The 11179-nt window shown below is 45.0% G+C and overlaps 1 protein-coding gene across 1 annotated transcript; it reads right to left on the bottom strand.

Annotated features, from left to right (window-relative positions):
• Positions 1-9297: 9297 nt before the first annotated feature.
• On the bottom strand, positions 9298-10861 carry LOC130850834 (26S proteasome regulatory subunit 4-like). The gene is given in 1 exon segment (XM_057730216.1): positions 9298-10861. A coding segment is annotated over 1 exon segment (1323 nt). The 5' UTR covers positions 10838-10861; the 3' UTR covers positions 9298-9514.
• Between the last annotated feature and the right edge of the window lie 318 nt (positions 10862-11179).

The raw sequence follows: 11179 nt of genomic DNA, 5'->3' as shown, positions 1-11179 counted from the left end.
TTTTTGGAATGCACAAAACAATGGCTATTTTGACCAAGGAGATTTCTGTTCAATGTTTTATAGATATACTTTATGGTACACTGAAAAAGTAAAAATGCACCTGCAGCCCAACTGCTGTGCATGTAGTTTCTGGAAATTTGTAGGATGACAGTGTTCAGAGTCACCTCTAGCAGTTGTGATTTGATTTCTCCCAGATGGAAAATATGTCCTTTCTCACCCAGTAGTGACTGCCAGGTAAACTCAGTGTCCTTTTGCTGCCCTTTACTCCTGGGAGAAGAGGGGAGGCTTGGCTGCAACTAGAGCATTTGACACTAGCTGGCTCCCCTAAACATAGGGCTTCTGATACATTTTAACACTATTTTTTTTTTAACCCATGGCAACAGAACCATTACAAAAATTAGCTGCTTTAGCCTGAGAGAGCAGTGGGTGAGACAATTGGAAAATGAAATCTATTTGGGAAAGTAGAAGCAACTTATAAATGAGTTTTTCTGTTCATCCTGAAGTGTTCTGTCCATGCAGTTCTGTGGGCCCATAGTTAACGAAGCTCTTTTCGCATAAAAAAGCAGCAAGTGCTCATTTGAAAAAAAAAGAAACATTAGTGATTTTTTAAAATGCTGAATCCTAGGTGTAGAGGGCTTAAAAATGACTCAGGTATATACTTCATGCCTGTGTTTTCAACTCTGACTTTTGCATGAGCAGGAAGAGGAAGAACCAATCTTGTTGATATAAAATAAAAGATATCCTCACCCACAGTGCATGTCATAGGCTTCACTAGGTGGCATTTGAATTGTGAATATTGCAGTTGTCGAAAGAGAAGAGTGAAAATAAAAATAAGGAAGGAAGAAGATGGAGGAAGATTATAGGTTGTGCCCACGCAGTTTATGGCAAAGGAAAGCAGTGCCGCTGGCTCAGGACAGGGGTGTGTGCAGGGGATAGCTGCAGGTAGTAATTGAAATTTATATAGACTTTGGCTAAACTGTGACCACCACCCACATTATCCCCATAGTCTCCCAAGTCAGACATGCCATTAAGTGTGATACAATCGCGCTCACAACAGGGGCTACTAGTTAGAGAGACCTCCAAGATGGTCACTGAAATCCTTGATGAAAACAAAGGACAAAAAGAACACCTCGATTCTCAGAAAGAAAAAACAGAATTGGTTTGCTGCAGGGCCTCTGGATATACCATGTGACAATGTATGGGGCGTTTCCCCTCACAGACCCTCCAGGTCAGGATCCACATGGCGCAGAATAGAGAGAGCGTTGATGAGAATATGTGTCAGTGACTATATTTATCGTGACATAAATTTTCCCTCTTTCTTTTGCAGAGACATAGGTATGTCCTGTACCATTATTAGTGCAATATCAATAATAAAAAAAAAACATTGTTTACTGAATGATTACTATGAGCCCACACATGACTCGGGGAAGATATGAATCCCCAAAGGAATGGATGCTGCTCAGACCAAAATAACAGAGGGCCACTATAGCCTTACCATCACCATTCAACAGAAAAAGAATCTGAGGCTCAGAGGGGTTAAGTAACTTACCCAAGGTCACACAGCTGGTAGGTGAGGAAGCTCTGGTCTTGACACCTCATACTTTGTGGACTATGAGTGGACAGATCCATGCAGCACCTTTCTGGGAACCTCGTCCTTTGAATGCATTTGTGTAGGATATTATAATTTTAATACGGTTAAATATGAAACATAACAAAGGCACTCTGAAACTTTGTTTCCACTGTTCCTATCAGGGTGTTTCTGGGTTCCCAGGCTCTGGTGCATTTTTCATTTCAGTTATTGCATTCCTCATCTCTGTTTGGTTGTTCTTTATATTTTCTAACTCTTCGTTAAAAACTTTTAACCTCTTGCTCTGTGTATCCATTCTTCTCCCGAGTTCCTTGATCACCTTTACGATCACCACCCTGAACTTTCTCAGGTAGGTTGCCTGTCTCCACTTCACTTAGTTCTTCTTGTGGGGTTTTATCTTATTCTGTCGTCTGCAAGGCGTTCCTCTGTCTCCTCAATTTGCCTAAATCGCTGTTTGTATATATTTTTTAACCTTTATTATCATTTTTTTTGCCGTGCCTCGCAGCTTGAGGGATCTTAGTTCCCCCACCAGGGATTGAACCCGTGCCTCCTGCAGTGAAAGCGTGGAGTCCTAACCACCGGACCGCCAGGGAACTCCCAGCTGTTTGTATTTTTATGTATGTGGTAGGTTAGGTACATTTCTCCACGCTGGAGAAGTGGCCTTTGGCAGGAGACATCCCACGCTTCCCCACAGCTCACTCCCCTCTCGCCAGTCATAAGCTCTAGGGGTCCCCCTAAGAGGGCTGCGTGGGTCCTTCTTTGTGGCGGGGTGACCATGAGGGTGGTCTGGTAGGCGTGGACGGTCTTGGGTCTGGTTGGTTGCCGGGCCCTGCCTTGTGAGGAGGCTGCCAGTGCTGCTAGCAGGACCAGGCCATGAAGCCGCTGACGGCGGACCCCAAGGGGCCTCAGGGCTAGTGCTGTCTCACTGCTGGGTCAGGGTCCAGAAGACTCCAGGCTGTTGGGTGGAGCCAGGTCCTGGGGTTAGTGCCGGCCTTACTGGTTGCAGGGCTGGGGGGGTGGGGGGGAGAGGTCCCAGAGCTGGTGTCAGATTGCTCGTGGGGGACGGCCGGTTTCTGCCACAGTTGGGTACAATGCCCAGGATGTCCCGAAGCTTGTGTGGCCTGCTAGTGGCCCAGCTGGTGGTGAGCCAGGGCCTGACGTTGCTAGTGGGCAGGCTGGGTCCGCAGGCCGTGGCACTGCGTCTTTACCGCGTCTGGCAGCTGCCCCCGGGTGGGGGAGGCTGGTGGGCGGCTAGAGCTGCTCCCTGGGGGCGGGGCCAGGCACGGGGGATTCTGGGACTGGTCCTGCCCACTGACTGGTGGAGCTAGATCCTGGGCCCTCTGGTGGCCAGGGGGTCTTAAGGCAGCCTGACCGCTGAGGAGTGCGGCCAGGTCCTATCCTAGGGCGTTGCTGGGCCTGAGGTGTCCCAGCTCTGGTGCCTACAGGCTATGGGGCCAGGGCAGGGTTCGGCCTGGGGCTAACAAGCTAGAGCGAGGATTCCGCAACTGCAGGCTTGCGAGCACCAGTGTCCTAGAAGGCCGCTGCGGGTGTCTGTGTCCCCGGGGTGAGCTGCTGTTGCTCCTGCCTCTCCAGGAGACTCTCTAAGGCCAGCAGGTAGGTCTGACCCAGGCTCCTATCAAATGACTGCTTCTGCCCTGGGTCCCGGGACGTGTGAGATTTTGTGTGTGCACTTTAAGAGTGGAGTCTCTATTTCCCACAGCCCTCTGCTGTCTCTCAAAAAGTAAGCCCTGCTGGCCTTCAAGGCCAAATGTTCTGGGATCTTGTCTATCCTGGTACAGGACCCCCAGGCTTGGGAGTCCAGCATGGGATTCAGAACTCTCACTCCTTTGGGGGAACCTCTGCAATGTAATTATTCTCCAGTTTGTAGGTTGTCCACCTGGGAATATGGGACTTGACTATATTGTGAGTCTGCCCCTCCAACTGTTACCTGGTCACCAGGACTTGCGCCAGGGTCCTAGCCTGGGCCGAGACCCCTTGTCTTGGTCAGGGTGCTTCTTTTTCTGTGCAAATTTGCACAGCCAATAACAAAACCGATGCTGAGACTGGAAGAGGACAAGCTTTGTTCAACAGCCAAAGAATGGAGAAGCGAGAACTTAGTTTGCAGATCAACTTCTCAACCTGACTTGGGTGGAGACTATACATGTAGGAGGGTCGAGGTAAAAGGGAGGGAATTGAATAAAGAGAGGGAGGAATATTCATGACATATTTGAGAACAGGAATGTGGAATCTGACTCCATCTCCGGGTAGATAGTGTCAGAATTGAGTCGACTTATAGGACACCCAGCTGGTGTCTGAGAACTCCTTGCTGGTATGGGGAACCTTCCCCTTTACACATCAGAATTGGGTATAGGACACATTAAAGATCCTCTCAACATGCCCTGTAACAGGGATGATAACTCAACTAGTATCAAAATATGTGATTTATGTGTGTCCATGGCCAAATTACTTTGCCTTCCTTGAATATTTATTTTCTCATCTTTAAATGGGCAATAAACACATCTGTTCCTTAAAAGTTGTCTTTTTTTTAAAAATTAATTTATTTATTGGCTGTGTTGGGTCTTTGTTGCTGCACACGGGCTTTCTCTAGTTGCAGAGAGCAGGGGCTACTCTTCGTTGCGGTGCTGAGGCTTCTCATTGCCGTGACTTCTCTTGTTGGGGAGCACAGGCTCTAGGTGCGTGGGTGCAGCACATGGGCTCAATAGTTGTGGCTCACGGGCTCTAGAGCGCAGGCTCAGTAGCCGTGGTGCACAGGCTTAGCTGCTCCGTGGCACGTGGGATCTTTCTGGAGCAGGGATCGAACCCCTGTCCTCTACGTTGGCAGGCAGATTCTTAACCACTGAGCCACCTAAAAAGTACCAGGGTTGTCTTATTGACCAAATAAGAAAATATTTGTGAATAAAAAGCATCTTGCAGAAGTGTATGGTACAATTGGAAAAGAAATTAGATTTTCATTCTTTTGCAATGAGTGCCAAATAGGCAGAAAGTAGTAAAGCAACACTTCATGTATTTGGCATCATTGGGGGATTCATAAAAGTAAATTTTCTGGGTTGGCTAACCCCTTGAAATGTCAATGTAAGAAAATTGTACTCTACACAACTGACTGTACAGAGAAAAAATGTCCCAAATGATCATGGGGTCACTTTATCCCTCTCCTCCTAGCCAATTACCAATTAAGTTATATTCAAATGTGCAATTTTGCGTTATTGTGATGTTTGACTGTGCATGGTCTTCTGTGTTCTTTATTTGAATATGCTGTAAATAATAAAAATGTCTGGGGTCTTGGTTATCATAAATTCAGTTGGGATATGATACAGGAGGTTCTGTCCCTACAGGCTGTTAAGATTTGTTGAATTATTGAATTTGCTTTTTATAGGTTTTCTGACTCTTCCTTTCTATGGTCATTTTAGCTTTGGTCAGAGAACTGAGAACCAGTTCTTTTACTTGCCTTCTAGATGCTCATTTTAATCTGCTGCAGGTTGGAAAGCCAGCAAATCAAGCTTATTAGAATTACATGTACAGGTTATTTTGTTTTATTTATTTATTAAAAAATTTTTTTTGGCTGTGCTGTGCAGCATGTGGGATCTCAGTTCCCCAGCCAGGGATGGAACCCGAGCCCCCTGCACTGGCAGCGTGGAGTCTTGACCACTGGACTGCCAGGAAAGTCCCGAGAAGTTTATTTTAAAAGATTATGAACAAGAACAAGGATGCAGATACAGAGAATGGACTGGAGAACTCGAGGTATGGGAGGGGGCGGGGGGTGAAGGGGAAGCTGAGATGAAGGGAGAGAGTAACACAGACATATATATACTACCAACTGTAAAATAGTCAGTGGGAAGTTGTTGTATAACAAAGGGAATCCAACTCGAGGATGGAGGATGCCTTGGAGGACTGGGGCGGGGAGGGTGGGGGGGACTCGAGCTGGGGGAGTCGGGGAAGGGAGGGAATGCGGGGATATGTGTAATAAAGGCGGATGGTTGAACCTGGTATACCCCCAAAAGAGTAAAAAATAAATAAATAAATAAAAATGTAAAAAAAAAAAAAAAAAGAGATTATGAAACAAAAAAGAAAATGGAGACAACCTAATAACAAGATAACATTTTGATGTCTCCATCCTCACCGCCATAGTTTTTTTGTTTTTGTTTTTTCATCTTCTCTAGTTGTGGTGCATGGCCCCAGAGTGCACGGGCTCTGTAGTTTGCGGCACACGGGCTCTCTAGTTTTGGCGCACAGGCTCCGTTGCCCCGTGGCATGTGGGATCTTAGTTCCCCGAACAGGGATCGAACCCAAGTCCCCTGCATTGCAGGACAGATTGTTTACCACTGAACCACCAGGGAAGTCCCTCACCTGCACAGCTGTAGGACCCCCAGCTTCATTCAAATCCTTCCCTTTGAACTCAAAAAAGCAAAGCAATTTTCAGTTACCATCCACACTTCTTTATTCACCAGGCCATGAGCTCTTGCCTTGTATGTGGCTGATGTGGTGCCCTGGCCATTCCGTATGTACTTTTGTGTCCCCCACTCCCTTTACAATATAACTTTGCTACTTCCTTCATCAAAATTAGACTCTACTACCCCATCTCTTTCTCTCTCTTTTTTTTGTGGGCCGCGCCACCCGAGCACATGGGATTTTAGTTCCCCGACCAGGGATCAAACCTGTGCCCCCTGCAGTGGAGGCATGGAGTCTTAACCACTGGACCACCAGGGAAGTCCCTCTCCTTTTTTTAATTGAAGTATAGTTGATTTACAATATTGTGTTAGTTTCAGGTATACAGCAAAGTGAGTCAGTTATAAATGTGTATATATTTTCAGATTATTTTCCATTATAGGTTATTATAAGATATTGAATATTATTCCCTGTGTTACATAGTAAATCCTTGTTACTTACCTATTTTATATATTGGTGTGTATCTGTTAATCCCGTACTCCTAATTTATCCCTCCCCCATCTCCCTTTCCCCTTTGGTAACATAAGTGTTTTCTACGTCTGTGAGTCTGTTTTGTATATAAATTCTTTTGTATTATTTTTTAGATTCCACACATAAGTGATACTATATAATAGTTATCTTTCTCTGTCTGACTTACTTCACTCAGTGTAATATTCTCTAGGTCCATCCATGTTGCTGCAAATGGCAATATTTCATTCATTTTTTTAAGCTTTTTATTGGAGTATAATTGCTTTAAACTGTTGTGCCAGTTTCTGCTGTACAACAAAGTGAATCAGCTGTATTTATACATATATCCCCATATCCCCTCCCTCCCTTGACTCCTTCCCATCCTCCCTATCCTACCCCTCTAAGTCATCACCAATCATCCAGTTGATTTCCCTGTGTTATGCAGCAGCTTCCCACTAGCTATCTGTTTTACATTTGGTAGTGTATATATGTCAGTGCTGCTCTCTCACTTGATCCCAACGTCCCCTTTGCACCTCCCCCTCACCACTCCATATCCTCAAGTCCGTTCTCTGCATGTGAATCTTTATCCTTGACCTGCCACTGGCTTCATCAATACCAATTTTTTAGATTTCATATATATGCGTTAGCATACGGTATTTGTTTTACTCTTTTTGGCTTACTTCACTCTGTATAGCAGACTCTAGGTCCATCTACCTCACTACAAATAACTCAACTTCATTCCTTTTTATGGCTGAGTAATATTTCATTGTACATATGTGTCACATCTTCTTTATCCATTTATCTGTTGATGGGCATTTAGGTTGTTTTCTTGTCCTGGCTGTTATAAATAGTGCTGTATCATTCTTTTTTTACAGCTAAGTAATATTCCATTGTGTATATACCACATCTATTTTATCCATTTATCTGTCCATGGACACTTGGGTTGCTTCCATGTCTTGGGTATTTTAAATAGTGCTGCTATGAACTTTGGGGTGCATGTCTCTTTTTGAATTAGCATTTTCATCTTTTTTGGATATATGCCCAAGAGTGGGATTGCTGGATTATATGGAGGCTCTGTTTTTAGTGTTTTCTTCTTTTTTTTAAACTACTACTTATTTATTTATTTATTTATTGGCTGCACTGCACAACTTATGGCATCTTAGATCCCCGACCAGGGATCAAACTCGGGCCCTCAACAGTGAAAGCGCAGAGTTGTAACCACTGGGCCGCCAGGGAGTTCCCTGTTTTTAGTTTTTAAAGGAATCTCCGTACTGTTTTCCATAGTGGCTGCACCAATTTACATTCTCACCAACAGTTACTACCCCATCTCTTATATCCAGGTTGCTTTGTAACTTGCTTTGACTAACAAAATGTGGTGGAAGTGACACTGTGTGACCTCTGAGGCTAGGTGTTATGGGGTCTTGCAGCTTTGCTTTTTCTCTCTTGAAACCCCGCTGCCTTGGGAACTAACATGAGCTGGCCTCTTTGAGGACGAGAAACTACACAGGGAGAGAGGCACAGCTGTCCCAGCTGAAGCCCCAGACATGTGGGTAAGAACATCCAGGACCAGCCAGTGCCAGCCAGCTATCCGATAAATCAACTGACTTCAGCTTCGCGAGTCACCCTACCCAAGACCAGGAGATAAATTGCCCAGCTGATCCCAGCCCAAATTGCAAAATCGTGAGCAAATAAATGGTGTGTTGTTTGAAGTCATTACATTTTGGGATGATTTGTTATGGAGCAAAGGATAACTCAAAGAGGAAGGTAAGAGAAGACTTCATTCCCATCAGCCTCCAGAGTGTTTGTGTTACATCCCAGAACACTGCCTGGAATCATCTTCGTGTCACAGAATAAGTGCTAAAGATTTTGTTTCACTTGCTCTTCTGTTTTACTCTGTTGTCCTTCGGGCACTGGCTCATCTCATCAGGCGTGCCAATCGCGGCCACCCAGCCCTCATGCTCATCAGAGCCTCCACCTGACCTTCCCCACCTGAGCTATCTATACCTGGAGTGCTAACGGGGCTCCTGGTCCCCTGTAGTGGAGCAGTCTTACTCTGATGGCTTTGGATAGATCTCAAAGGATCCTTAGGAACGCAGAGGACCAGAGTAGCCACCTCAAAATACCCTCCCAGACACTGGTTAATTAGTCAAATAGACCCAGTTTCTCTCTGTACTCTGGGACTCTGTTCCATTTACCAAAAGCAAGAAAAAATTGACAAAGAGTAAAGCCCAAGTGGTTCTATTTTGAGAAAGGTGTTTTATCTTCTCTTTTTTTGGCCTTGTCAGAGTCCTTTTTGGATTGTCAGGATACTTGGCTATACTCTGATTAGCTAAGTTTCCTCGATAAGTGATGACTTCCAGATAAATAGTTTTCTGTGTAAGAAGGGTCTATTTTAAAACTAGAATTTCTTGTGTTCTTGCCACTCCACAATGGAGAGTTTAGTTCATTAAGATTGTATCACTAGCAATAACTATATAGAAAATGGATTCCTCAGAGAAACCTTGTATGCCCTGGTTTCAGAGTAGGAATAAAAATGATATGAATTTTAATCTCTTATTTACTGTCCTAACTGTAAATTTGCCACCAAAATGTTAGTCACGGAATGACATACTTGCAGCTAATAATAAAACAAAAAGTTATTTTTCTTTTTATTATTGAGATGGTAATAAAATATTGTAAAGAACATTTTGAAAAAACAAATAATAAAAATTTTAAAAAGGAAATCACTTAATCTCACTTCCAGAGGTCGCCACTGTTCATATTTTTTTACTGTGTCCTTCTAGACTTTTTTTTTTTTTTGAGAAAGAGCACGCTTTATTGGGAAGAGAGCCCTGCACGTGACCAACAGACGAAGGCAGCCCCACGGGCATCCTACACATCATGCTCGAAAGGTACTCGGGATGCTCTGCTAATGAAGATCAACCGGAACGCGGACTCCTGGGCAGCCTCCCCGCCCTCACCCCTCGGAGGGGTCAGGACACTCCCAACCTTTCCCTGGAAGGCAACTGTGGTCCGCTAGAGATAGAGCCCCTCGGGGGTGCCTTCTTGTTTTTTATAAAGAACATTTTCTTTAGACTTTTTGAAGTCTTCATTTGTTACTTTCATTCTACGTTCTCTCAAGGCCATCAGACCAGCTTCTGTACAGATTGCCTTGATGTCGGCACCAGAGAGGTCATCTTTAGCCATAATCAAGTCATCCAGGGTTACGTCGTCGGCCAGCGTCATCCTGCTCATGTGGATCTGAAAGATGCGCTTCTTCGTCTTTTCGTCGGGCAGGGGGAACTCGATCTTCCTGTCGATGCGGCCTGGTCTGATAAGTGCCGGGTCCAGTGTCTCTATTCAGTTTGTGGCCATGATGACTTTCACGTCTCCCCTTGAATCAAACCCGTCCAACTGGTTCAACAGCTCCAACACTGTTCGCTGAATTTCTCTCTCACCCCCGGAATTGGAGTCATACCTTTTTGTCCCAATAGCATCAATTTCATCAGTAAACACGATGGATGGTGCGTGTTCTTCAGCAACTCGAAACAGTTCCCGAACGAGTTTGGGCCCATCGCCTAGGTACTTCTGAATAAGTTCAGAGCCAACCACTCTCAAGAAAGTGGCCGAGGTTTGGTTTGCTACTGCTTTGGCTAGTAAGGTTTTACCTGTGCCGGGTGGACCATAGAGAATGACCCCCTTAGGGGGCTTTATGCCCATCTCTTCATAATATTCAGGATGAGTGAGAGGAAGCTCCACAGATTCCTTAATTTCCTGGATTTGGTTGTCCAGCCCCCCAATATCAGCATGGGTCTCCTGGGGGGCCTTTTCCACCTTCATCACCGTGACCAAGGGATCCGTGTCATCCACCAGCACCCCTATCACAGCATGCACCTTGTGGTTGAGCAGGACCGAGTAGCCCGGTTCCAGCAGATCCTTGTCTACAAATGAAAGAATGCTGACGTAGTGTTCTGAGCCCACAGACGTAGACACAATGGCGTGATTGTCATCAATGATCTCTTCCAAGGTTCCTGCCGACATTGGGGTCCCCCTCAGATCATCCACCTTTGATCTTTCCTCCTCTTGCTTTTCTTCCAAAGGCTTCATTTGTTCCTGATTTCTAATGAATTCTTCCTCCATGAGAAGATAGTCTTTAATTCTCTCTAACGTCAATAATTTTAACTGGCACTGAGTGTGAGGTGTCACCAGGGGCAGTTTGCTGGCAGCATCTGGTCCCTTTGTTTTCTTCTTCTTTTTCCCCACTCTAGTTGGTACAGGAGGTTCATATTTCTTTTTCTTGTCCTTGTCATCCTTCTTTCCACCTCCAGGACCATGACCACCACTCTGACTTTGACCCATCTTGCTTCGGCCGCTCGAGCCGCCACTGCCCTTTCTAGACTTTTTGAGTGCACACACTGGTTGATGAGTGTCTTCAAAAGATAGACTGCAAGTTTTTTTCTCCTACCAACTTATTTTTACTCCAATCATTTGGTTAAAAAGTCACCAAAGCAGGAACTGTCTATTTCACTTTAGACAATTAGGTAATTTTTATGCTGCTTGGCTCACCATGCTTTGGAGAGGAGGGTAAAATACAATCTGTAAGACCAGGAATTTAGCTGTCTGGGCTCCATCATTCTGTAATGATGCTTGCACACCAAGAAAACACTTGTCCATTCATGGAAAGCCAGGGGGACATAAAAG

This window comes from Hippopotamus amphibius, chromosome 4 (assembly GCF_030028045.1).
Source record: "Hippopotamus amphibius kiboko isolate mHipAmp2 chromosome 4, mHipAmp2.hap2, whole genome shotgun sequence".
NCBI classification, from domain to species: domain Eukaryota; kingdom Metazoa; phylum Chordata; class Mammalia; order Artiodactyla; family Hippopotamidae; genus Hippopotamus; species Hippopotamus amphibius.
The sequence above is the reverse complement of the archived record's forward strand: the minus strand, read 5'-3'. Positions and strand labels throughout refer to the sequence as shown.